We start from the raw sequence: 27,500 nt of genomic DNA on the forward strand, positions 1-27,500 counted from the left end.
ATCACATCAACATTGGCGGTAACTTATAAAAACTGAGAAGGGCTGAACAAAAATGGCACCGAAAAGGAAATCATATACTGCAGATTACAAGCTGGACGTAGTGAAATATGCAGCAGAAAACGTCGATCGAGCAGCAGAAAGAAAGGACGCTAGCGGTGCATACCAGGAGCGACAACGAGGAGGAAGATTTCATGGGATTTAGCGATTAGGAGTGACAGATTGTTTGGTAAACGTATAGCATGTTCTATATGTTATAGTTATTTGAATGACTCTTACCATAATATGTTAGGTTAACATACCAGGCACGTTCTCAGTTGGTTATTTATGCCTCATATAACGTACACTTATTCTGTCTGTTGTTCACTATTCTTTATTTATTTTAAATTGCCTTCCAATTGTCTATTCTTGGTGTTGGATTTGATCAAATACATTTCCCCCAAAAATGCGACTTATACTCCAGTGCGACGTGTATATGTTTTTTTCCTTCTTTATTATGCATTTTCGGCCGGAGCGACTTATACTTAGAAAAATACGGTATACACAATATCACATTGACAACGTGCTATGTCACATGAATGGTTTTTGAAGTAACACCTTTGTGACATGAAAGACACGTCATGTAAAAAAAGCATGGTGTTTACTTTTTGATATTAATATAAAACTAAGCAGTTTGGCTAATGAAGATGAAGTCAAATAAACAAGCTTTTTTCTTCTTTAACAAGGCCTCCTAATGGTTTAGTACAACAGTTTGGCCAACAAAAATGAACAGGAGTGACACCTCTCACATCTAACACACAATCTTCACAGCCTGCATTCAGTTGGATGGGATGACAAAACATTTGAGCTAGTATTGATGTTATTCGAACACTGATACAGTTTTCGGTTAAATAAAGGTTAAACCTGCTCAGTGGCCTTGTGGTTAGAGTGTCCGCCCTGAGACTGGAAGGTCGTGAGTTCAAACCCCAGCCGAGTCATGCCAAAGACTATAAAAATGCGACCCGTTGACTCCCTGCTTGGCACTCAGCATCAAGGGTTGGAATCAGGGGTTGAATCACCAAATGACTCCCGAGCGCGGCCACCACTGCTGCTCACTGCTCCCCTCACCTCCCAGGGGGTGAACATGGGGATGGGTCAAATTTCACCACACCTAGTGTGTGTGACAATCATTGGTACTTTAAGGCTGCAGCTAACGATTACTTTTCTATCGATTAATCTATAGATTTTTTTTTTCTTTCGATTAATCGGTTAATCTATAGATTTTTTTTTTTCGATTAATCTATACATTATTTTTCCTTTTGCCGATTATTTTTTTATTCAAAATGAAGATGAAAAAATAAATGTAGGCCAGTTTTTTCAAAAGGCATGGCTTTTATTTACAAAAAAAAAGAAGTATGGCCACTCAGTCAACATTGACAACAACATGACTAAATATTCTGTAACAATGTAAACATTTAAAACTTTTAACATTTAACAAAATTAAAAGTAGCTTATTTGCTTTTTAATGTGCAAATATAAAAGTCAACATCCAGTGCAAATCTTGATATTCTGCAATAGTATAAGCATTTCAAAAGTAAAAGTATTGCTTATTTTGCTTTAAAATGTGCAAAAATAAAGATAAACATCCAATACAAAAAAGTGCAAAACGAAATATTCTGTAACAACAGTGTAAACATTTCAACAAAAGTGAAAGTATTGCTTATTTGCTAAAATGTGCAAAAATAAAGATAAACATCCAATACAAAAAAGTGCCAATCTAAATATTCTGGAGCACTGTAAACATTAAGTATTGCTTTTAAAATGTGCAAAATAAACATCCAGTCCAACACAGTACACAATAACCAATTCTACTCATTCCAGTGAGTGACTAACAGTTGTAATGAAGAAAGGTTAGCATGTCTACATGCTCTGGTTCTTTTCTTGTTTACAATATTCCCAGCAGCTGAAAATAGGCGCTATAACACTTGAGTTACTTTGAAACAGTGTTTGTATCTACAATCATGTTTCTCCTACAAAGGAAATGACTTTATTGTTTTGTTTTTCAAAATAAGACTTGGTTCAAAGATTACAGTGTAAGCACGATAATAAGTGTGGTAAGAAACGTTCATGCGGTGACATCATTAGTTAGGGCTTATGTCCCGCCTCCAAGCCAGGAGCCAATGGGAAGCAGGCTTGACGCTTCCTCTTCTTTCAGACATGATTCGCCGCAGGAGCCTCCGCACGAGAGCCATCAAGATGTTGGTGCTGGACGAGGCCGACGAGATGCTCAACAAAGGTCCGCCTGTTGCCATGTGACCTCCTCTGAAAGTCCCACCTTTGACCTTTCACCCCGCCTGCAGGTTTCAAGGAGCAGATCTATGACGTGTACCGCTACCTGCCTCCCGCCACTCAGGTGGTGCTGATCAGCGCCACGCTCCCGCACGAAATCCTGGAGATGACCAACAAGTTCATGACCGACCCCATCCGCATCCTGGTCAAACGGTGGGTGGCGCTGGCAGGCGGGGGGCGGAGCTTGTCGTGTGACCGTGTGACTTGTGTGCCCGCAGTGACGAGCTGACGTTGGAGGGAATCAAACAGTTCTTTGTGGCCGTGGAGAGAGAGGAGTGGAAGTTTGACACGCTGTGTGACCTGTACGACACGCTGACCATCACGCAGGCCGTCATCTTCTGTAACACCAAGAGAAAGGTACACACACACACACACACTGCCAGGTGTGTAGGCGCTCACCAAGGTGCTTGCAGGTGGACTGGCTGACGGAGAAAATGAGGGAGGCCAACTTCACGGTGTCGTCCATGCACGGCGACATGCCGCAGAAGGAGCGTGAGTCCATCATGAAGGAGTTCCGATCAGGAGCCAGGTAAGGTGACCTCCCATGATGCACCTTTTGGACATGTGACACACCACCACCAATGAGGGGGAATTACCATTCAGTTGTTTCCTGCTGTTTTTAAACATCTCAAACATCACCTGCCAGGAAGTAGAAGAACCCTGCTTACATACCAGGGTTACTCTTCATGTCATGCACCATGTACACATTTATATACATACATACACACACACACACACACACACACACACACACACACACACACACACACACACACACACACACACACATATATATATATATATATATATATATATATATATATATATATATATATATATATATATATATATATATATATATATATATATATATATATATATATATATATATATATATATATATATATATATATATATATACATATACATACCGGTGTGTGTGTGTGTGTGTATATATATATGTATATATATATATATAAGGGCTGCAACTAACGATTAATTTGATAATCGATTAATCTGTCGATTATTACTTCGATTGATAATCGGATAAAAGAGACAAACTACATTTCTATCCTGTCCAGTATTTTATTGAAAAAAAACAGCATACTGGCACCATACTTATTTTGATTGTTTCTCAGCTGTTTGTAAATGCTGCAGTTTATAAATAAAGGTTTATTTAAAAAAAAAAAAAAAAAAAATTATTTAAAAAAAACCTCTGCGCATAGCATAGATCCAACGAATCGATGACTAAATTAATCGGCAACTATGTTAATAATTGATTTTAATCGATTAGTTGTTGCAGCCCTAATATATATATATATATATATATATATATATATATATATATATATATATATATATATATATATATATATAGCTAGAATTCACTGAAAGTCAAGTATTTCATACATATATATATATATATATATATATATATATATATATATATATATATATATATATATATATATATATATATATATATATATATGAAACACTCGAGTTGGTGAATTCTAGCTGTAAATAACCACGCCCCCAACCAAATTAGGGCTGCAACAACTAATCGATTAAAATCGATTACCAAAATAGTTGGCGATTAATTTAGTCATCGATTCGTTGGAACTATGTTATGCGCATGCGCGGAGGCTTTTTTTTTTTTTTTTGTTCTTTAAACCTTTATTTATAAACTGCAACATTTACAAACAGCTGAGAAACAATAATCAAAATAAGTACAAAAACAGTACAAAACAGCGCCAGGGCGGCGGTGAGGCTACGTCTCATGAGGTGGCGTAAGCTAGCCAATGATGTGTCATGTGCAGCTCACGTGACCACGGCGTCTCCTTTGCTGGAAAAAATTCGAAAAATGGCGCAGGAAAACACTACCGATAGTTTAGCGGAGAAACATCTTGAGGTTATTGCTTCAATGGAGAAAAGTGTACGACCTAAGTCGTCAAAAGTGTGGGAACACTTCACTTTAAAGACTTCAAAGAAGAGCGTTTCCTGCAAAATGGCACGGAAGTACAACATTGCTTCAGGAGCACCTGAAGAAGAAACATGTTGGAGCCATGGATGAAGGGAGGAACTCACAGTACGTAACTTTTTAAGTCCATAGTGGCAACAGGCATTCATGAGTTCAGCTTTTTTGTGAGTAACTTTAAAGTTATGCCTTTGTTGCAACGCGGGGCTGATAATGTGTCTCCGGCACATTTGACTCCGTGTTGAGAGAGAAAACGCACGGTTACCAATTTGGAAATAAACGTAACGGACAGAAATATCTCAGGTTGGTTTCATAATGGATCAATGTAGCCGGGCCGATAAAGCTATGTAAATCTATTTAGATTTGAGTGACGCTTTAGTATAACTAAACGTTATGAAGGTGCTGGAATATTTCATGCTATTATTCAGAGGCAGCCTGAAATGAATCCTTTATTATCCACAACAGAAACGTGTACAATATCTGATTCAGTTCTGATGACTTACATTTCTGTGTTATTGTTGCTGTATGCTGCACCCCCAATGTCCACAACATGGTGCCAGTATGCTGGTTTTTTTCAATAAAATACTGGAAAGGATAGAAATGTAGTTTGTCTCTTTTATCCGATTATTAATCGAAGTAATAATCGACAGATTAATCGATTATCAAATCAATCGTTAGTTGCAGCCCTAATATATATATATATATATATATATATATATATATATATATATATATATATATATATATATATATATATATATATATATATATATATATATATATATATATATATATATATACACACACATACATACTCAGGTGTATTGTTAGTCCGTGTGTGTTTGTCCACACTTCTTTGTGTTCTTTATGATCACATGAAATTCATCCTGTCACGTGTTGATATAAATTCATGCTGTCACACATGTTGATTTTGATATAAATTAATCCAGTCACACGTGATGATGTAAATTCATCCTGTCACACATGATGGTGATATAAATTCATGCTGTCACATGTGTTGATGGTGATATAAATACATGCTGTCACATGTGTTGATGGTGATATAAATTCATCCTGTCACATGCGTTGATGGTGATATAAATTCATGCTGTCACACATGATGATGGTGATATAAATTCATGCTGTCACATGTGTTGATGGTGATATAAATTCATCCTGTCACACACGTTGATGGTGATATAAATTCATCCTGTCACACATGATGATGGTGATATAAATTCATGCTGTCACACATGATGATGGTGATATAAATTCATGCTGTCACATGTGTTGATGGTGGTATAAATTCATCCTGTCACACGTGATGATGTAGGATATAAATTAATGCGGTCACACGTGTTGATGGTGATATAAATTCTTGCCGTCACTGTCACACGTGATGATGGTGATATAAATTCATGCTGTCACATGTGTTGATGGTGATATAAATTAATCCTGTCACACATGAAGTTGGATATAAATTCATGCTGTCACACGTGTTGATTGCGATATTAATTCTTGCCGTCACACGTGTTGATGGTGATATAAATTCATGCTGTCACACGTGATGATGTTGGATATACATTCATGTGGTCACACGTGTTGATGGTGATATAAATTCATGCTGTCACACGTGATGTTGGATATAAATTCATGCGGTCACACGTGTTGATGGTGATATAAATTCATGCCGTCACAGGTGGTGATGTTAGATATAAATTCATGCGGTCACACGTGTTGATGGTGATATAAATTCATGCTGTCACAGGTGGTGATGTTGGATATAAATTCATGCTGTCACATGAGGCAGACTAGTCAGCGATCCTGTTCTGTCTCCCTGCAATGTTTGTCTTCTCTTGAATGGGATTGTGCTGAAAATGTTAATTCCCCCTCGGGGATTATTGAAGTATTCCTGATTGTGATTGTGAGATGTTTCCTCAGTCGAGTGCTCATCTCCACGGACGTGTGGGCTCGTGGTCTGGACGTTCCTCAGGTGTCCCTCATCATCAACTACGACCTGCCCAACAACCGAGAGCTGTACATCCACAGGTAAGACACGCCCCCCTGCCCCAAACTAGCGACCCTTGTGACCTTTGACCCCCTCCAGGATCGGTCGATCTGGGCGTTACGGCAGAAAGGGTGTGGCCATCAACTTTGTGAAGAACGACGACATCAGGATCCTGCGGGACATCGAGCAGTACTACTCCACCCAAATCGACGAGATGCCCATGAACGGTAGGTTGTCATGGCAACATGCCGCAGCAGGTCAGGGCTCAAGTTTGTCCTTTTTCATCCACAGTCGCTGACCTCATCTGATTGGACACAAGCCCCGCCTCTTTTTACTTCCTGCTTGTGATTTTTGTTTTGTACATAAAGTTGTGTTGGAATGTTTTTATTTCAAACGTGGCAATAAAAAACAACAAAGAAGGAAGTGTGTCAACAAACATGAACAGGACTGGGGAAACTTCAAGTTAACAGACGCTCCTGAACGCAACACGCCTACAGGTTTCGTCTGATGAACCAGATCTCGTTGCGGCGTCCGGTCACGCCCGGGTTCTCGTACACGGCCACCATGTAGTAGTCGGACCTCTGTTCTTCTGACGTGCCCAGCAGCTCCCTCAGAAGTCTGATCTGATGCATCACTGTCTCCTCCGTGGTGGTCCCGAAGAAGGCTCTGAGGAGCAGCCAGATGACACAACATGCAGCGGACAGCACAGCAGGTGGTCAATCAGGCTCACCTGGACACCACTCTGAAGGCCTCCCGGTGCACCACGCCCACGTCCGGGTCAGAAGGTCGAGGAGGCTCGTTCTGGAAGGCGGCAGGCAGGTAGAACCCGGTCAGGACACTCTTGTCCAAAGTCTTGCCGTCGTCCATCACGTGGACCGTGCTGACCACCGGCACCGTCATTCCGAGATGGCGGCCTGTCACAGCACACGCTGCTCACACTGTGTGTGTGTGTGTGTGAGAGTGGGCGGGGCCTGACCTGCTGAGTTCTCCTTGCAGATGAAGCGCATGAGTTTCATGAAGCTCATGGAGATGCTCTGCTCATACAGCTCCTCCCCCTGCGTCACACACGCCCACTTTCCTGCGGGGTACGCCCTCTCCTCGTACATCACCTCGCCCATCTACACGCACACGCACACACACACACTGTTTCTCCAGATCCAGCCATGATCAATCATCCATTGATCATGTGACCTCCTGGCAGGAAATGGCCATGAAGGGGGCGGGCTCCCTCTGCTGGCTGTTGCGTGTCATTTCCTGTATGGGTCCTGTCATTTCTACAAGACACATGTCAGTCACGGATGACAACCCCCCTCCCCCTCCCTCCTCACCTGTAGGAACGGACACCTGGTGCGTGCTGGCCACCGCCCTCCAGTGACTGAGCAGTCTGTCCGAGTCCTCTTCACCCATTGGCTCTGGGTTGTCAGTGATGTCATCGTCCTGCTGCTCCTCGTCCAATCCCTCCAGGTCTTCCAAGGAGATCAAAGCCATGCCCTAGGCTTTTGACCTTTGACCTGTCCAGACGGACAAGTTTGACTCTTTGATTGTCGGCATGCTGACCAGACCCACTCCATCTTTCTGTGGTCCGTGACGTCACTTGGATGACGTCACTTCCCGGCTAAGACGGTCGATGTAAACATTAGCTCTGCTAAGCATGAAGCTCAGTCTCTGCGCTTAGCTGCGGTCCAATTAGCAGTGCTAGCGCAGTTAGCTTAGCTCGGGTCCAATTAGCAGTGCTAGCGCAGTTAGCTTAGCTTGGGTCCAATTAGCAGTGCTAGCGCAGTTAGCTTAGCTCGGGTCCAATTAGCAGTGCTAGCGCAGTTAGCTTAGCTTGGGTCCAATTAGCAGTGCTAAGTTACCTTAGCTCGGGTCCAATTAGCAGTGCTAGCGCAGTTACCTTAGCTCGGGTCCAATTAGCAGTGCTAGCGCAGTTAGCTTAGCTCGGGTCCAATTAGCAGTGCTAGCGCAGTTAGCTTAGCTCGGGTCAGTTAGCAGTACGGACGCGTAAGAGTGGCGCGTGGTTTACCTGCTCGCGTTCGCGCGTGTGCGTGCGTGTTTAGTCTGCGAACAGCAGCTGTCAGTCACACGACGTCGAACCACTTGTTTCGTTCTGGGCCGCTTCCGGTAGCCTGCGCATTTCAAAATAAGAGCTCACGCCGGATGTGCTCCGTGGGTGTTTTCACAAGGACAGGCCTTGGAAAGAGTCGACGTTGTCCAAACGCTGGAACATTGTCCACGACGTTAGTCTCGAACTCATCTTCATGACGTCATGTTTGTTGAAGGGACGGCCGACAGGTGGCAGCAATACTCCATAATTGTTTGTTGAACGTGTTCCATTATAGAACATGCGCTGTGCCGAGTCAGCAGACTAGGAGGTGAAAGGTCACACACACACACACACACACACACACACACACACACACACACACACACGCACGCACACACACACACACACACACACACACACACTGAGCAAAGGAAGCAAAGTGTGTGATTAAATTTTCATCAGCTGCTGCAGCCCCCATAAGACCGCAGTGCCGAGGCATCAATTATTCAGGCCGAGTGGAGGTCGCGTGACTCCGCCCCCTTTTCCCACCAACACCCCATGGCCACTTCATTAGGTACACCTGGGCGCGCAGGAAACGCCTGTCACCTTGGAAACAGCAATTTGACTCGGACACGCGCACGCACACGCACAGGAATAATGACCGCTGCTCTCGCTTGCCAGCAGGGGGGCGTGTGCGCGTGTTCGTGTGGGCAAGCGGCTTGCTAACAAGCAAGATGAAGGCTGCGTGGGCAACACACACGCGCTAACACACCCACACGCGCGCGCACACACAAATAGTTCATGATCGTGTCACGTGACCAACTGATTAAAGCACTTTGTTAACACACGCACGCGCACACACGCCCACAGTGCACGCGGCAACTTCCTGTCTACTGAGACTTCCACACAGACAAAGCGTGGTGTGCGCGCGCGCGCGTGTGATCCTTAAGGGGACAAGCTGGCAGGACTGATCTTGTGCTGACCTTTGACCTTCCATGCAGCACTTTGACGCAACGATTTGTTTATTAGCGCACTCGCACGCACGCGCGCGCGCGCACGGCCGCAAGTCGATTCGTGCTGATCGAGCTTCAGCAGCGCGATCGATGACCTGCTGGCGCGCGCACACTGAAGATCGTGGGAAACAGCTCCCCGTATTGATCGGACGGCGCGTGCGTGTGCGCGTGCGTCGGCATTCAAATAATGAAGTTGAGACCAAGCAGTGAAAGTCGACCAACCTTGACGCGCACACGCACACGCACACGCAGCTGCTGGCGTGATCAGCAGGGGGCGCTGTGTGGATGACGTGAATTATTGATCACCTTCATGACGTCACAATGTTTTCATATTTGTACAAAGAGTCATCTATTTTCTTCTTCCTGTCACGTGTTTCGGGCGCTGGAAAACAAACAAACAAACAAACAAACAAATTTACCATGAATTGATTAAGTGGACCCCGACTTAAATAAGTTGAAAACTTATTGGGGTGTTACCATTTAGTGGTCAATTGTAGGGAATATGTACTGTACTGTGCAATCTACTAATACAAGTCTCAATCAATCAATCATTTAACAGTCGCTAACAGTCTGCAAGTCAGCCGCAGTGACACCCAACATCTACTTCCGGCCACTTTCAAAGCAAAAGCTACAAAGTCGACCGGGTCGGATGGATCACGGGTTCCGACGGTTTACGTGTCAGCACCACGTGACCGAGGCGCGCCTCACGCTCTCCCTCCCTTCGCCATTTGGCACGCGCGCGCGCACGCGAAACCCCCGCGCGCGCGGCTTCCGGCTTTTCTTTTGAAGGCGGCGTCCTCGGGCTTCTCTGGCGCAAGACGGCCGCTTGACGCCTTTCGGCCGCTAGTCGGCGCCAGGCGGAGCTCCTCTCCAGAAGGCGCGACGATGGCAGCACAAGATGGCCGCTAAAGGCACCGACGACGCGACCTGCGGCTCGGCGAGCGGCTCCGTCGCGCCCGCCGTGAGAGCCGGACCGGCCACGGTCACCGTGTCCGCCGTCAGCCTGGCGCTGAGCGCGCTCTCGCTGCTGCTGCTCGTCACCGCCATCGGCACCGACCACTGGTACGAGACCGACACCCGCCGCCACAAGGACAACTGCGACCGGCACGGCTCCGACTCCAACGGGCAGAAGAACCGCGAGATGCCCATCTTCCACCTGCCCCTGGTGGACACCAGCACGCGCGACGTGGCGCTGATGAAGCCCGTGCACGTGGGCAGCCGGGAGGAGGAGCTTCTGGAGAACTGGCGCGCCATCCTGGGCATGGGCATCCTGGAGACGGAGTGCGGCCGCCCGCTCTTCTCCACGCACTCCGGCCTGTGGAGGAAGTGCTACTTCCGCGGCGTGGACGCCGACATCGACAAGCTCATCGACAGAGGTACCGCTTCCGGTCGGGCTGGTGCGTGCTGCTGTGCTCACACTGTGTGTGTGTGTGTGTGTGTGTGTGTGTGTGTGTGTGTGTGTGTGTGTGTGTGTGTGTGTGTGTGTGTGTGTGTGTGTGTGCGTGTGCGTGCGTGTGCGTGTGTGTGTGCGTGCGTGTGCGTGTGTGTGTGTGTGTGTGTGTGTGCAGGTATCGCGGAGCGCTGCACGGCGGTCAAGTACCATTTCTCTCAGCCAATCAGATTGAGGAACATCCCGCTCAACCTGACCAGGACCATCCAGCAGGACGAGTGGCACCTGCTGCGTGAGTCTCCCACACACACACACGCACACGCACACACACACACACAGTGCTGGGGGCTGGTCGCCATGGTAACAGGGTGCGCGTGTTTCTCACCAGACCTGCGGCGCATGACGGCGGGCTTCCTGGGCATGGCGGCGGCGGTGCTCCTGTGCGGCGGCATCGTGACGTCGGTGGGCTTCTTCTGGGAGGGCAGTCTGACACAGCACGTGTCTGGCCTGCTCTTCCTCATGGCAGGTAAGTGTGTGTGTGTGTGTGTGTGTGTGTGTGTGTGTGTGTGTGTGTGTGTGTGTGTGTGTGTGTGTGCCCTCTGCTGGTGGCCAACACAAGTACAACAACATGTGTGTGTGTGTGTGTGTCATACTTGCCAACCTTGAGACCTCCAATATCGGGAGGTGGGGGGGTTGGGGGGGCGTGGTTATTTACAGCTAGAATTCACCAACTCGAGTATTTCATATATATATATATATATATATATATATATATATATATATATATATATATATATATATATATATATATATATATATATATATATATATGTGTGTATGAAATACTTGACTTTCAGTGAATTCTAGCTATATACACTACCGTTCAAAAGTTTGGGGTCACATTGAAATGTCCTTATTTTCAATGAAGATAACTTTAAACTAGTCTTAACTTTAAAGAAATACACTCTATACATTGCTAATGTGCTAAATGACTATTCTAGCTGCAAATGTCTGGTTTTTGGTGCAATATCTACATAGGTGTATAGAGGCCCATTTCCAGCAACTATCACTCCAGTGTTCTAATGGTACAATGTGTTTGCTCATTGGCTCAGAAGGCTAATTGATGATTAGAAAACCCTTGTGCAATCATGTTCACACATCGGAAGGCAGTTTAGCTCGTTACAGAAGCTACAAAACTTAACCTTCCTTTGAGCAGATTGAGTTTCTGGAGCATCACATTTGTGGGGTCAATTAAACGCTCAAAATGGCCAGAAAGAGAGAACCTTCATCTGAAACTCGACAGTCTATTCTTGTTCTTAGAAATGAAGGCTATTCCACAAAATTGTTTGGGTGACCCCAAACTTTTGAATGGTAGTGTGTAATATATATATATATATATATATATATATATATATATATATTTATTTATTTTATTTACATAAAAGAAATACTTGAATTTCAGTGTTCCGGTGGCTATCCATTAGATGGCAGTATTGTCCTGTTTAAGTTCTCCGTTCATGATGAGTACATCATTTCGGCCACCGTGTTCAATGGAGAAGTCTGTTCTACAAAATGTACAGGCAACATACACCTTCCCCTTCCAACTGTCCTGGATGAACTGAAATTCTTGTTTCCGTTCGTTTTGGAACTTGCAAGTGTATTTTTTCGTCTTGCTCGTCGACGGCGTCGCCATGTCCGTAATTTCCTTGTTCTTCTGCTTCGTCTCCTTGTTGTGTGCGCAGTTGTGCACTCTACTCTCTAAAAGCCCGAGATGTTATGACGTCATTGGGCAGGCAAGCTGTTTATATTGTGGGAAAGCGGACGTGAGAACAGGCTGTCCCCACTCAGTCTCAGGTCCGCATCGAGCTGGAGGGGGCGTGGCCTCCAGCTCCGGCTGAATACCGGGAGTTTGTCGGGAGAAAATCTCTGCCGGGAGGTTGTCGGGAGAGGCGCTGAATACCGGGATTCTCCCGCTAAAAACGGGAGGGTTGGCAAGTATGGTGTGTTAGGGGTGTAACGGTACACAAAAATTTGGGTTTGGTACGTACCTCGGTTTAGAGGCTTTATCCTTTTAACATTGGGAACACTATAACAATTCTGCCCATGTTAATCAACATTAAACTGCCTCAAATTGTTGCTCGGATTAAATAAAATGACAAAACTTTTCTTCTACATATAAAAAGTGCAACAATAAACAGTTTCAAGTCAACTCATCATGCTTAATTTATTACAGCATTTGATTTTTATTATGTAAATGTTATATTTTTATCAACATGTGATAGCAGGGACCCTGCCATTCAAAACTAGGCTGCTCCATTACTTAATGATGAATGTAACTATAGCTGAAAAAATAGTACAATAGCAATAGGAGAGACTATTCATCCCTGAACACCATGGAGTTCATGTAGGCTTTAAAGGCCTACTGAAAGCCACTACTAGCGACCACGCAGTCTGATAGTTTATATATCAATGATGAAATCTGAACATTGCAACACATGCCAATACGGCCGGGTTAACTTATAAAGTGCAATTCTAAATTTCCCGCTAAACTTCCGGTTGAAAACGTCTATGTATGATGACGTATGCGCGTGACGTCAATCGTTTGAACGGAAGTATTGGGACACCGTTGTATTCCATACAAAAAGCTTGGTTTTCATCTCAAAATTCCACAGTATTCTGGACATCTGTGTTGGTGAATCTTTTGCAGTTTATTTAATGAACAATGAAGACCGCAAAGAAGAAAGCTGTAGGGGGGATCGGTGTATTAGCGGCTGGCTGCAGCAACACAACCACGAGGACTTTGAGGATAGCAGATGCGCTATCCGACGCTAGCCGCCGACCGCATCGATGATCGGGTGAAGTCCTTCGTCGCTCCGTCGATCGCTGGAACGCAGGTGAGCACGGGTGTTGATGAGCAGATGAGGGCTGGCTGGCGTAGGTGGATAGCTAATGTTTTTAGCATAGCTCTGTGAGGTCCCGTTGCTAAGTTAGCTTCAATGGCGTCGTTAGCAACAGCATTGTTGAGCTTCGCCAGGCTGGAAAGCATTAACCGTGTATTTACATGTCCACGGTTTAATAGTATTGTTGATTTTCTGTCTATCCTTCCAGTCAGGGGTTTATTTCTTTTGTTTCTATCTGCAGTTAAGCCCGATGCTATCACGTTAGCTCCGTAGCTAAAGTGCTTCGCCGATGTATTGTCGTGGAGATAAAAGTCACTGTGAATGTCCATTTCGCGTTCTCGACTCTCATTTTCAAGAGGATATAGTATACGAGGTGGTTTAAAATACAAATCCGTGATCCACAATAGAAAAAGGAGAAAGTGTGGAATCCAATGAGCCAGCTTGTACCTAAGTTACGGTCAGAGCGAAAAAAGATGCGTCCTGCACTGCACTCTAGTCCTTCACTCTCACGTTCCTCATCCACAAATATTTCATCCTGGCTCAAATTAATGGGGTAATCGTCACTTTCTCGGTCCGAATCGCTCTCGCTGCTGGTGTAAACAATGGGGAAATGTGAGGAGCTCTTCAACCTGTGACGTCACGCTACTTCCGGTACAGGCAAGGCTTTTTTTTTTATCAGCGACCAAAAGTTGCGAACTTTATCGTCGATGTTCTCTACTAAATCCTTTCAGCAAAAATATGGCAATATCGCGAAATGATCAAGTATGACACATAGAATGGATCTGCTATCCCCGTTTAAATAAAAAAAAAAGTCATTTCAGTAGGCCTTTAATGATGCAGTTACATTATTATATCAACTATCAGAGACAGAAACTCTTCATTTAACAGAATGTCCTTTTTTGCTGCTTCAACACAGCTCAATCAACACAGAAAAAGGAAACTCGTTTGGTACACCTCCGAACTGAACCCAACCGAAACCCCCGTACCGAAACCGTTCAATACAAATACATGTACCGTTACACCCCTAGTGTGTGTGTGTCCTCTGCTGGTGGCCACCACAAGTGCAACAACATGTGTGTGTGTGTCTGTCCTCTGCTGGTGGCCACCACAAGTGCAACAACATGTGTGTGTGTGTGTGTGTGTGTGTGTGTGTGTGTGTGTGTCCTCTGCTGGTGGCCAACACAAGTGCAACAACATGTGTGTGTGTGTCTGTCCTCTGCTGGTGGCCAACACAAGTGCAACAACATGTGTGTGTGTGTGTGTGTGTGTGTGTCCTCTGCTGGTGGCCAACACAAGTGCAACAACATGTGTGTGTGTGTCTGTCCTCTGCTGGTGGCCACCACAAGTGCAACAACATGTGTGTGTGTGTCTGTCCTCTGCTGGTGGCCACCACAAGTGCAACAACATGTGTGTGTGTGTGTGTGTCCTCTGCTGGTGGCCACCACAAGTGCAACAACATGTGTGTGTGTGTGTGTGTCCTCTGCTGGTGGCCACCACAAGTGCAACAACATGTGTGTGTGTGTGTGTGTGTGTCTGTCCTCTGCTGGTGGCCAACACAAGTGCAACAACATGTGTGTGTGTCCTCTGCTGGTGGCCACCACAAGTGCAACAACATGTGTGTGTGTGTGTGTGTGTCCTCTGCTGGTGGCCAACACAAGTGCAACAACATGTGTGTGTGTGTGTGTCCTCTGCTGGTGGCCAACACAAGTGCAACAACATGTGTGTGTGTGTGTCCTCTGCTGGTGGCCAACACAAGTGCAACAACATGTGTGTGTGTGTGTCCTCTGCTGGTGGCCAACACAAGTGCAACAACATGTGTGTGTGTGTCCTCTGCTGGTGGCCAACACAAGTGCAACAACATGTGTGTGTGTGTGTCCTCTGCTGGTGGCCAACACAAGTGCAACAACATGTGTGTGTGTGTCCTCTGCTGGTGGCCAACACAAGTGCAACAACATGTGTGTGTGTGTCCTCTGCTGGTGGCCAACACAAGTGCAACAACATGTGTGTGTGTGTCCTCTGCTGGTGGCCAACCACAAGTGCAACAACATGTGTGTGTGTGTCCTCTGCTGGTGGTCAACCACAAGTGCAACAACATGTGTGTGTGTGTGTGTGTGTGTCCTCTGCTGGTGGCCAACACAAGTGCAACAACGTGTGTGTGTGTGTGTCCTCTGCTGGTGGCCAACCACAAGTGCAACAACATGTGTGTGTGTGTGTGTGTGTCCTCTGCTGGTGGCCAACACAAGTGCAACAACGTGTGTGTGTGTGTGTCCTCTGCTGGTGGCCAACACAAGTGCAACAACATGTGTGTGTGTGTGTGTGTGTGTGTGTCCTCTGCTGGTGGCCAACACAAGTGCAACAACATGTGTGTGTGTGTGTGTGTGTGTCCTCTGCTGGTGGCCAACACAAGTGCAACAACATGTGTGTGTGTGTGTGTTTGTGTGTGTGTGTGTGTGTGTGTGTGTCCTCTGCTGGTGGCCATTACAATAACGTGTGTGTGTGTGTCCTCTGCTGGTGGCCACCACAATTACAATAACGTGTGTGTGTGTGTGCGTGTGTGTGTGTGTGTGCGTGTGTGTGTGTGTGTGTCCTCTGCTGGTGGCCACTACAATTACAATAACGTGTGTGTGTGTGTGTGTGTGTCCTCTGCTGGTGGCCACCACAATTACAATAACGTGTGTGTGTGTGTGTGTCCTCTGCTGGTGGCCACCACAATTACAATAACGTGTGTGTGTGTGTGTGTGTGTGTGTGTGTGTGTGTGTGTGTGTCCTCTGCTGGTGGCCACGACAATTACAATAACGTGTGTGTGTGTGTGTGTGTGTCCTCTGCTGGTGGCCACCACAATTACAATAACGTGTGTGTGTGTGTGTGTGTGTGTGTGTGTGTGTGTGTGTGTGTGTGTGTGTGTGTGTGTGTGTGTCCTCTGCTGGTGGCCACCACAATTACAATAACGTGTGTGTGTGTGTGTGTGTGTGCGCGTGTGTGTGTGTGCGTGTGTGTGTGTGTGTGTCCTCTGCTGGTGGCCACTACAATTACAATAACGTGTGTGTGTGTGTGCGTGTGTGTGTGTGTGTGTGTGTGTCCTCTGCTGGTGGCCACTACAATTACAATAACGTGTGTGTGTGTGTGTGTGTGTGTGTGTGTGTGTGTGTGTGTGTGTGTGTGTCCTCTGCTGGTGGCCACTACAATTACAATAACGTGTGTGTGTGTGTGTGTGTGTGTGTGTGTGTGTGTGTGTGTGTGTGTGTGTCCTCTGCTGGTGGCCACTACAATTACAATAACGTGTGTGTGTGTGTGTGTGTGTGTGTGTGTGTGTGTGTGTGTGTGTGTGTCCTCTGCTGGTGGCCACTACAATTACAATAACGTGTGTGTGTGTGTGTGTGTGTGTGTGTGTGTGTGTGTGTGTGTGTGTGTGTGTGTCCTCTGCTGGTGGCCACCACAATTACAATAACGTGTGTGTGTGTGTGTGTGTGTGTGTGTGTGTGTGTGTCCTCTGCTGGTGGCCACCACAATTACAATAACGTGTGTGTGTGTGTGTGTGTGTGCAGGGGTCTTCTGCACCATCTCTCTGTGCACCTACGCGGCCAGCGTGACCTACGACCTCTCCAGGAACCCCCCCTTCATCTACGGCATCCCCCAGGACGTAGACCATGGTTACGGCTGGTCTGTGCACTGTGCCTGGGCCAGTCTGGCTCTCAGCGTGGCGTCCGGCTGCCTCGCCGCCATCTTCCCCTCCTGCAGCCGCTCGGGACGTCTGCGCTCCAAAGCGGCCCGCGCCTCCTCCGTCTGACTCCGCCCCCCCCGCTGAGGCTTCTCTTGTTTGCACGGTTACCATGGTGACGTCCCGCTACTGACCATTACGCAACCAGCAGATCACATGACCGGAAGATGGCCTGCCTGTAAGTGTGTGTGTGTAAATAGTGTTGATGACGTCATCGCACACCTGAACTTCTACTAGTGTGCACATACTGCAGTTACCATGACAACGCAGCACCTTTAATCACCGGCACGCCCCTTAAAGGGACAACATCATTCTTATATTCACCTTGCAGTCAACTGACCCTACACTTGGTACTACTGCAGTAATACTACTAGTACTACCCCTGTGATACTACTAGTACTACCCCTGTGATACTACTAGTACTACCCCTGTAATACTACTAGTACTACCCCTGTAATACTACTAGTACTACCCCTGTAATACTACTAGTACTACCCCTGTAATACTACTAGTACTACCCCTGTGATACTACTAGTACTACCCCTGTAATACTACTAGTACTACCCCTGTAATACTACTAGTACTACCCCTGTAATACTACTAGTACTACCCCTGTGATACTACTAGTACTACCCCTGTAATACTACTAGTACTACCCCTGTAATACTACTAGTACTACCCCTGCGATACTACTAGTACTACCCCTGTGATACTACTAGTACTACCCCTGTGATACTACTGTACTACCCCTGTAATACTACTAGTACTACCGCTGTGATACTACTGTACTACCCCTGTAATACTACTAGTACTACCCCTGTGATACTACTAGTACTACCCCTGTGATACTACTGTACTACCCCTGTAATACTACTAGTACTACCCCTGTAATACTACTAGTACTACCCCTGTAATACTACTAGTACTACCCCTGTGATACTACTGTACTACCCCTGTGATACTACTAGTACTACCCCTGTGATACTACTGTACTACCCCTGTAATACTACTAGTACTACCGCTGTGATACTACTGTACTACCCCTGTAATACTACTAGTACTACCCCTGTAATACTACTAGTACTACCCCTGCGATACTACTAGTACTACCCCTGTGATACTACTAGTACTACCGCTGTGATACTACTGTACTACCCCTGTAATACTACTAGTACTACCCCTGTAATACTACTGTACTACCCCTGTAATACTACTGTACTGCTGCTGTAATACTACTAGTACTACCGCTGTAATACTACTGTACTACCGCTGTGATACTACTGTACTACCGCTGTGATACCACTAGGACTACCCCTGTAATACTACTAGTACTACCCCTGTAATACTACTGTACTACCGCTGTGATACTACTAGGACTACCCCTGTAATACTACTGTACTACCCCTGTAATACTACTAGTACTACCCCTGTAATACTACTGTACTACCGCTGTGATACTACTAGGACTACCCCTGTAATACTACTGTACTACCGCTGTGATACTACTAGGACTACCACTGTAATACTACTAGTACTACCCCTGTAATACTACTGTACTACCGCTGTGATACTACTAGTACTACCCCTGTAATACTACTGTACTACCGCTGTGATACTACTGTACTACCGCTGTGATACTACTAGGACTACCACTGTAATACTACTAGGACTACCCCTGTAATACTACTGTACTACCGCTGGGATACTACTAGTACTACCCCTGTAATACTACTGTACTACTGCTGTGATACTACTAGGACTACACCTGTAATACTACTAGTACTACCCCTGCAATACTACTGTACTACCGCTGTGATACTACTAGGACTACCCTTGTAATACTACTAGTACTACCCCTGTAATACTACTGTACTACCGCTGTGATACTACTAGTATTATCCCTGTAATACTACTAGTACTACCGCTGTGATACTACTAGGACTACCCCTGTAATACTACTAGTACTACCCCTGTAATACTACTGTACTACTGCTGTGATACTACTAGTACTACCCCTGTAATACTACTAGTACTACCGCTGGGATACTACTAGGACTACCCCTGTAATACTACTAGTACTACCTCTGTAATACTACTAGTACTACCCCTGTAATACTACTGTACTACCGCTGTGATACTACTAGGACTACCCCTGTGATACTACTAGGACTACCCCTGTAATACTACTGTACTACCGCTGTGATGCTACTAGGACTACCCCTGTAATACTACTAGTACTACCCCTGTAATACTACTGTACTGCCGCTGTGATACTACTAGTACTACCCCTGTAATACTACTGTACTACCGCTGTGATACTACTAGGACTACCCCTGTGATACTACTAGTACTACCCCTGTAATACTACTGTACTACCGCTGTGATGCTACTAGGACTACCCCTGTAATACTACTAGTACTACCCCTGTAATACTACTGTACTACCGCTGTGATACTACTAGTACTACCCCTGTAATACTACTGTACTACCGCTGTGATACTACTAGTATTATCCTTGTAATACTACTGTACTACCGCTGCGATACCACTGGTACTACCCCTGTAATACTACTAGTACTGCCGCTGTAATACCACTAGTACTACCCCTGTAATACTACTAGTACTACCGCTGTAATACTACTAGTACTACCGCTGTAATACTACTGTACTACCGCTGTGATACTGCTAGTACTACCCCTGTAATACTACCTGTACTACCCCTGTAATACTACTGTACTACCGCTGTGATACTACTAGGACTACCCCTGTAATACTACTAGTACTACCCCTGTAATACTACTGTACTACCGCTGTGATACTACTAGGACTACCCCTGTAATACTACTAGTACTACCCCTGTAATACTACTGTACTACCGCTGTGATACTACTAGGACTACCCCTGTAATACTACTAGTACTACCCCTGTAATACTACTGTACTACCGCTGTGATACTACTAGTATTATCCCTGTAATACTACTGTACTACCGCTGGGATACTACTAGTACTACCCCTGTAATACTACTGTACTACCCCTGTAATACTACTAGTACTACCGCTGTAATACTACTAGTACTACCGCTGTAATACTACTGTACTACCGCTGTGATACTACTAGGACTACCCCTGTAATACTACTAGTGCTACCCCTGTAATACTACTGTACTACCGCTGTGATACTACTAGTATTATCCCTGTAATGCTACTGTACTACCACTGGGATACTACTAGTACTACCCCTGTAATACTACTGTACTACCGCTGTGATACTACTAGTACTAGCCCTGTAATACTACTAGTACTGCCGCTGTAATACTACTAGTACTACCGCTGTAATACTACTGTACTACCGCTGTGATACTACTAGTACTACCCCTGTAATACTACTGTACTACCGCTGTGATACTACTAGTACTAGCCCTGTAATACTACTAGTACTGCCGCTGTAATACTACTAGTACTACCGCTGTAATACTACTAGTACTACCCCTGCAATACTACTGTACTACCGCTGTAATACTACTAGTACTACCCCTGTAATACTACTGTACTACCGCTGTGATACTACTAGTACTACCCCTGTGATACTACTGTACTACCGCTGTGATACTACTAGTACTAGCCCTGTAATACTACTAGTACTGCCGCTGTAATACTACTAGTACTACCGCTGTTATACTACTGTACTACCGCTGTGATACTACTAGTACTAGCCCTGTAATACTACTAGTACTGCCGCTGTAATACTACTAATACTACCGCTGTAATACTACTGTACTACCGCTGTGATACTACTAGGACTACCCCTGTAATACTACTGTACTACCGCTGTGATACTACTAGGACTACCCCTGTAATACTACTAGTACTACCCCTGTAATACTACTGTACTACCGCTGTGATACTACTAGTACTACCCCTGTACTACCACTGTGATACTACTAGTACTACCCCTGTAATACTACTCTACTACCGCTGTGATACTGCTAGTACTACCTCTGTAATACTACTAGTACTACCGCTGTAATACTACTAGTACTGCCGCTGTTATACCACTAGTAATACCGCTGTAATAGTACTAGTACTACTGCTGTAATGCTACTAGTACTACTATTTTAATACTACTAGTACTACTATTGTAACACCACTGGTGTAATACTACTGATGTAATGCTACTAGTACTACTGCTGTAATACTACTAGAACTACTATTTTAATACTACTAGTACTACTGATGTAATGCTACTAGTACTACTGCTGTAATACTACTAGAACTACTATTTTAATGCTACTAGTACTACTGCTGTAATACTACTAAACTACTGATGTAATACCACTAGTACTACTGAGGTAATACTACTAGTACTACAAACACTACTGCTGTACTACTATTATTATTACTATTGTAATACTACTACTAGTACTACTGCTGTAATACTAATGTTTTAATGCTACTAGTACTACTGCTGTAAAACTATTAGTACTGCTATAATACTACTGCTGTAGAACTACTAGTACTACTGCTGTAATACTAATGCTGTAATGCTACTAGTAGTACTGCTGTGATACTACTACTACTGCTGTAAAACTACTAGTACTACTGCTGTAATACTACCACTGTTATACTACTAGTAAAAATAACAATGGATCAGATTTATATAGCACTTTTCTCGACACTCAAAGCGCTGCACAGAGAAGTGAGAAGCCACCATTCACATTCACACCTGCTGCTGGTGGTGGTGGTAGTGATGGTGCTGGTGGTAGTGATGGTGCTGGTGGTAGTGGTGGTGCTGGTGGTAGTGATGGTGCTGGTGGTAGTGGTGGTGCTGGTGGTGGTAGTGATGGGGATGGTGGTGGTAGTGATGGTGCTGGTGGTAGTGATGGTGCTGGTGGTAGTGGTGGTGCTGGTGGTAGTGGTGGTGCTGGTGGTAGTGATGGTGCTGGTGGTGGTAGTGATGGTGCTGGTGGTAGTGATGGTGGTGGTTGTGATGGTGCTGGTAGTGATGGTGCTGGTGGTGGTAGTGAAGGTCCTGGTGGTAGTGATGGTGGTGGTAGTGATGGTGCTGGTGGTGGTAGTGATGGTGCTGGTGGTGGTAGTGATGTTGCTGGTGGTGGTAGTGATGGTGCTGGTAGTGATGGTGCTGGTGGTGGCAGTGAAGGTGCTGGTGGTAGTGATGGTGGTGGTAGTGATGGTAGTGATGGTGCTGGTGGTGGTAGTGATGGTGCTGGTGGTGGTAGTGATGGTGCTGGTGGTGGTAGTGATGGTGGTGGTAAGCTACATTTGTAGCCACAGCTGGCCTGTGGTAGACTGACAGAAGTGTACCAGTGGCAGTCAGCCCCATCATTCATTCACCAGTGAAGTGTCCTGCCCAAAGACACTTCGGCAGTGATTTGGATGGCAGGAGGCGGGGAGCGAACCTGCAACCCTCAAGTTTCTGGCACAGCCGCTCTACCCACTATGCCCTGTCGCCCTAAACTTATTAGTATTATAAATAGTACTAATACTACCCTTGTATTACTAGTAGTACTACTGTATTACTTCTACTGCTGCTGTGTTACTAGTATTACAGTTGTGTTACTAGTAGTACTACTGTGTTACTTCTACTGCTGCTGTGTTACTAGTAGTACCGTTGTGTTACTAGTAGTACTACTGTATTACTTCTACTGCTGCTGTGTTACTAGTATTACCGTTGTGTTACTAGTAGTACAGTTGTGTTACTAGTAGTACTACTGTGTTACTACTACTGCTGCTGTGTAACTAGTATTACAGTTGTGTTACTAGTAGTACTACTGTGTTACTACTACTACTGCTGCTGTGTAACTAGTATTACAGTTGTGTTACTAGTAGTACTACTGTGTTACTTCTACTGCTGCTGTGTTACTAGTAGTACCGTTGTGTTACTAGTAGTACTACTGTATTACTTCTGCTGCTGCTGTGTTACTAGTATTACCGTTGTGTTACTAGTAGTACAGTTGTGTTACTAGTAGTACTCATGCTGTCTTATTGTTACAAGTAACATTGCTGCACTGTGACTAGTACTAGCACTACTAACTATGCACTAGTGTTACTAGTAACAGAAACATTGTTACTGTTACTAGTAACACTAGTGCAGAGTTAATAGTGTGGCTAGTACTAGTCGCAATGCAGCAGTGTTAGTAGCACTAGTAAGCATGCAGTAGTACTAGTAACAGTACAGCAGTGTTAGTAGTACTAGTAAGCATGCAGTAGTGTTACTAGTACTACTAACTCTACTGCACTGTTACTAGTACTACTAACAGTGCAGCCGTGTTAGTAGTACTAGTAACAGTGCAGCAGTGTTAGTAGTACTAGTAAGCGTGTTAGTAGTACTAGTAAGCGTGTAGTAGTACTAGCAACAGTGCAGTAGTGTTAGTAGCACTAGTTACATTGCAGCAGTGTTAGTAGTACGAGTAAGCGTGCAGTAGTGTTAGTAGTACTAGTAGGCGTGCAGCAGTGTTAGTAGTACTAGTAAGCGTGCAGTAGTACTATTAACAGTGCAGCAGTGTTAATAATACTAGTAAGCGTGCAGCAGTGTAGTAGTACTACTAAGCGTGCAGTAGTACTATTAACAGTGCAGCAGTATTAGTAGTACTAGTAAGCTTGCATCAGTGTTAGTAGTACCAGTAAGCGTGCTGTAGTACTGGTAAGCGTGCAGCAGTACTATTAACAGTGCAGCAGTGTTAGTAGTACTAGTAAGCGTGCAGTAGTACTAGTAAGTGTGTGGTAGTACTATTAACAGTGCAGCAGTATTAGTAGTACTAGTAAGCGTGCAGCAGTGTTGGTAGTACTAGTAAGCGTGCAGTAGTACTAGTAAGCGTGCAGTAGTACTATTAACAGTGCAGCAGTATTAGTAGTACTAGTAAGCGTGCAGCAGTGTTAGTAGTACTAGTAAGCGTGCAGTAGTACTAGTAAGCGTGCAGTAGTACTATTAACAGTGCAGCAGTATTAGTAGTACTAGTAAGCGTGCAGCAGTGTTAGTAGTACTAGTAAGCATGCAGTAGTACTAGTAAGCGTGCAGTAGTACTATTAACAGTGCAGCAGTATTAGTAGTACTAGTAAGCGTGCAGTAGTACTATTAACAGTGCAGCAGTATTAGTAGTACTAGTAAGCGTGCAGCAGTGTTAGTAGTACTAGTAAGCGTGTAGTAGTGTTAGTAGTACCAGTAAGCATGCAGCAGTGTTAGTAGTACTTACTAGTAAGTGTGCAGCAGTGTTAGTAGTACTTACTAGTAAGTGTGCAGCAGTATTAGTAGTACTTACTAGTAAGTGTGCAGCAGTGTTAGTAGTACTAGTAAGAGTGCAGCAGTGTTAGTATAGTACCAGTAAGCGTGCAGCAGTGTTAGTAGTACTTACTAGTAAGTGTGCAGCAGTAGTACTAGTAAGAGTGCAGCAGTGTTGGTAGTACCAGGAAGCGTGCAGCAGTGTTAGTAGTACTTACTAGTAAGCATGCAGTAGTACTATAAACAGTGCAGCAGTATTAGTAGTACTAGTAAGCGGGCAGTAGTACTATTAACAGTGCAGCAGTATTAGTAGTACTAGTAAGCGTGCAGCAGTGTTAGTAGTACTAGTAAGCGTGCAGCAGTGTTAGTAGTACTTACTAGTAAGCGTGCAGTAGTACTATAAACAGTGCAGCAGTATTAGTAGTACTAGTAAGCGTGCAGCAGTGTTAGTAATACTTACTAGTAAGCGTGCAGTAATACCAGTATAGTGGTGTAGTACTGAAGGATCTGATGTAAATAAAAGCAGTTAAAAGAAGTTTTCCAAAACAAAGATTGTATTTCTGCCTCTTTAACTTATTGTCCGCCATGACTGTACATTGCTGTAAACGTGGAAAGTGTGAAGATGATCGACCATGACTTGTTCTCAGGCCAATAGATCACGTGACTTGGATCAGTAATCAATAAAGTGATCTTCGATGAGAAGGTGTCGTCATTTCTTCATGTTGATGACATACGGCCTGTAATACCTCCGTTGGCCGCGGGGGGGGGCAGCTCACCGGCAGTACCACTCATGCGCGTCAAGACGTCATCGCGCATGCGCAGCTGTTCCGCCGTTGCCTCGCTCACACACCGGAGTCACAACAACCGACAACCGTGAAGCTGCGAGCGGGCGTGCGTGCGAGTGAGTGAGTGAGCGAGCATTGACGTCGGTCGTCGGCTGCTGTCACCGAGCGTCCCGGGAGACAGAACCGCAGGAGCCGGACACTCCCACGCCAGGTAGCGGGGCTCCAGGTGTTGGCCGAGTCACGTCACGTCACCGAGCCGCCGCCGATGGAGCGGCCGCCGACACCACCCTGACGAGCTAACAGGTTAGCATGGAGCTAACACCACCCTGACGAGCTAACAGGTTAGCATGGAGCTAACACCACCCTGAGAAGCTAACAGGTTAGCATGGAGCTAACACCACCCTGCTAGCCTGCATTAGGCTAACGGTTAGCTTGTGTGCTAACAGCGAGCTAACACATCTGGCGCGGAGGATGCTGGCGCGGACGGCGGCTGAGCCCGAGGCCGGACCCTCTCCTCCGCCGCCGCCGCCGTGAAAGCCGCGGCCGGCAGCAGCCATGCAGGCGGCCCCGCTGCAGTACGACTTCTTCAGCGAGGACAACGCGCCCAAGTGGCGAGGCCTGCTCGTACCCTCCCTGGACAAGGTAGCACGTGCACGCGCGCGCAGGTGAACCGTGTGACGTCACCGGCGGGGTGTGTTCGGTGACGTCACAGGGGAAGTGCTCAGGGATGAGTCATGACTTTGACGTGTGTGTGTGGCAGGTACTGAAGCAGGTGCATCCCAACCTGGTGTCCCAGCAGGAGGCGCTGCAGTACATCGAGCAGCTCATCCTGCTGCTGCTCAGCATGTTGTGTCAGGCGCAACCTCGCAGCGTGCAGGACGTGGAGGTGACACACACACACACACACACACACACACCAGTCACCTGACCCATGTTGGCCAATCAGGAGCGGGTCCAGAAAAGCTTCCCTCACCCCATCGACAAGTGGGCCATCGCTGACGCTCAGGCCGCCATCGAGAAGAGGAAGAGGAGGAACCCGCTGGCTCTGCCCGTGGACAAGATCCACCCGCTGCTCAAGGTGCGTCTTCAGCCGCCGCCGCCTCATTGGCCGCCGCCTCATTGGCCGGCTGTGACTTGCAGGAGGTGCTGGGCTACAAGATCGACCACCAGGTGTCGGTCTACATGGTGGCCGTGCTGGAGTACATCTCCGCCGACATCCTCAAGCTGGCGGGGAACTACGTGAGGAACATCCGACACTACGAGATCTCCCAGCAGGACATCACCGTGGCCATGTGCGCCGACAAGGTGCGCACGCCCAACCCGCCTACGCCTGCCCCGCACTAACCTGCCGCGTCTGTGTCCAGGTGCTGATGGACATGTTCCACCAGGACGAGGAGGACATCAGCGGCTTCCCGCTGACGGACGAGGAGCCGTCGGCCGTGGAGGAGCAGAGCTACTACGAGCTGGTGCGGAGCTTCATGGCCGACGGGCGCCACTTCCTGAGGCAGCTGGACCTTCTCATCAAGGTCTTCAGGGAGCGCTTCCACGCCAACGCCATGCTCTTCTCGCAGCACGTGAGTACGTGGGCCGCACGCCGCCGCCGCCGCCCGTGCTGACGCGGTCTGTGTGTCAGGACGTGGACAGCATCTTCAGCCGCGTGCTGGACGTGCAGGAGGTGACGGTGAAGATGCTGGGCCTCCTGGAGGACACGGTGGAGATGACGGACGATGGAAGTCCTCACCCACTGGTGGGCAGCTGTTTTGAAGACCTGGCTGAGGTAGCTCCTTCATTCATTCATTCATTCATCTATGCTTTCATGTTCATTTCATTCATTCATTTTCCATTCTTTCCTTCATTCATCTATGGTACCATCTACACATGAATTCATTCTTTCATTCATTTATTCTTTAATCTATTAACGACTTCAGTCATTTGTAACTTAATTTCTTCACTTCCTGGGAAACTTATCAAGGAGCTTTTTGTATTATTAGGTCCATCAGTGCTAAATATTATAAACTTATCACTTTCCTCCGGCACTGTTTCCCTAGCATTCAAAAAAGTTGTTATTCATCCTCTGCTCTAAAGACCTAACCTCCATCCT

The 27,500-nt window shown here is 46.0% G+C and overlaps 4 protein-coding genes across 5 annotated transcripts in view; 3 read left to right on the top strand and 1 right to left on the bottom strand.

Moving 5' to 3' along the window:
• The window catches only part of eif4a3 (eukaryotic translation initiation factor 4A3), a 13,073-nt gene extending 6,339 nt beyond the window's left edge, over positions 1-6,734 (top strand). The window contains exons 6-12 of the mRNA XM_062033091.1: positions 2,192-2,272; positions 2,337-2,478; positions 2,544-2,682; positions 2,739-2,854; positions 6,245-6,352; positions 6,411-6,538; positions 6,603-6,734. Coding sequence (XP_061889075.1) covers positions 2,192-2,272; positions 2,337-2,478; positions 2,544-2,682; positions 2,739-2,854; positions 6,245-6,352; positions 6,411-6,538; positions 6,603-6,619 — 731 coding nt within the window. The 3' untranslated portion in view covers positions 6,620-6,734. The remainder of the gene's footprint in view (positions 1-2,191; positions 2,273-2,336; positions 2,479-2,543; positions 2,683-2,738; positions 2,855-6,244; positions 6,353-6,410; positions 6,539-6,602) is intronic.
• soul4 (heme-binding protein soul4) lies at positions 6,680-8,628 on the bottom strand. 2 transcript variants are annotated; one of them, XM_062033093.1, is made up of 6 exons: positions 8,335-8,628; positions 7,640-7,822; positions 7,503-7,585; positions 7,288-7,429; positions 7,042-7,225; positions 6,680-6,977 (listed from the first exon to the last, which is right to left on the bottom strand). In XM_062033093.1, the coding sequence occupies exons 2-6, from the start codon at positions 7,797-7,799 to the stop codon at positions 6,803-6,805; spliced, it is 744 nt and encodes a 247-aa protein (XP_061889077.1). In that variant the 5' UTR covers positions 7,800-7,822; positions 8,335-8,628; the 3' UTR covers positions 6,680-6,802. The 2 variants fall into 2 exon arrangements, with proteins under 2 accessions (XP_061889077.1, XP_061889078.1); XM_062033094.1 differs by lacking the exon at positions 8,335-8,628 and adding an exon at positions 8,206-8,333.
• A 1,514-nt stretch (positions 8,629-10,142) lies between these two features.
• On the top strand, positions 10,143-17,906 carry tmem178a (transmembrane protein 178a). The gene is made up of 4 exons (XM_062033092.1): positions 10,143-10,744; positions 10,937-11,050; positions 11,147-11,284; positions 17,205-17,906. Exons 1-4 carry the CDS (start codon positions 10,267-10,269, stop codon positions 17,444-17,446), a joined length of 972 nt encoding a protein of 323 aa, XP_061889076.1. The 5' UTR covers positions 10,143-10,266; the 3' UTR covers positions 17,447-17,906.
• Positions 17,907-25,421: 7,515 nt separating this feature from the next.
• Positions 25,422-27,500, top strand: part of LOC133639625 (son of sevenless homolog 1-like) — a 51,728-nt gene continuing 49,649 nt past the window's right edge. Inside the window, 7 exon segments of the mRNA XM_062033095.1 lie at positions 25,422-25,778; positions 25,846-26,041; positions 26,160-26,285; positions 26,346-26,477; positions 26,540-26,704; positions 26,764-26,973; positions 27,033-27,176. Of these exon segments, the coding sequence (XP_061889079.1) occupies positions 25,955-26,041; positions 26,160-26,285; positions 26,346-26,477; positions 26,540-26,704; positions 26,764-26,973; positions 27,033-27,176 (864 nt within the window). The 5' untranslated portion in view covers positions 25,422-25,778; positions 25,846-25,954.

Source organism: Entelurus aequoreus, linkage group LG22 (genome assembly GCF_033978785.1).
Source record: "Entelurus aequoreus isolate RoL-2023_Sb linkage group LG22, RoL_Eaeq_v1.1, whole genome shotgun sequence".
NCBI classification, from domain to species: Eukaryota; Metazoa; Chordata; class Actinopteri; order Syngnathiformes; family Syngnathidae; genus Entelurus; species Entelurus aequoreus.

Excerpts from the sequence above, each read along its gene's own strand:
- soul4 (XM_062033093.1), bottom strand. The coding sequence starts at position 7,799 with ATGGCTTTGATCTCCTTGGAAGACCTGGAGGGATTGGACGAGGAGCAG. Across the intron at positions 7,430-7,502 it reads TGGCCATTTCCTGCCAGGAG|ATGGGCGAGGTGATGTACGA; the intron begins GTCACATGATCA and ends GTGTGCGTGTAG. Across the intron at positions 6,978-7,041 it reads GCCTTCAGAGTGGTGTCCAG|AGCCTTCTTCGGGACCACCA; the intron begins GTGAGCCTGATT and ends GCTGCTCCTCAG.
- tmem178a (XM_062033092.1), top strand. The coding sequence starts at position 10,267 with ATGGCCGCTAAAGGCACCGACGACGCGACCTGCGGCTCGGCGAGCGGC. Across the intron at positions 10,745-10,936 it reads CGACAAGCTCATCGACAGAG|GTATCGCGGAGCGCTGCACG; the intron begins GTACCGCTTCCG and ends GTGTGTGTGCAG. Across the intron at positions 11,285-17,204 it reads CCTGCTCTTCCTCATGGCAG|GGGTCTTCTGCACCATCTCT; the intron begins GTAAGTGTGTGT and ends GTGTGTGTGCAG.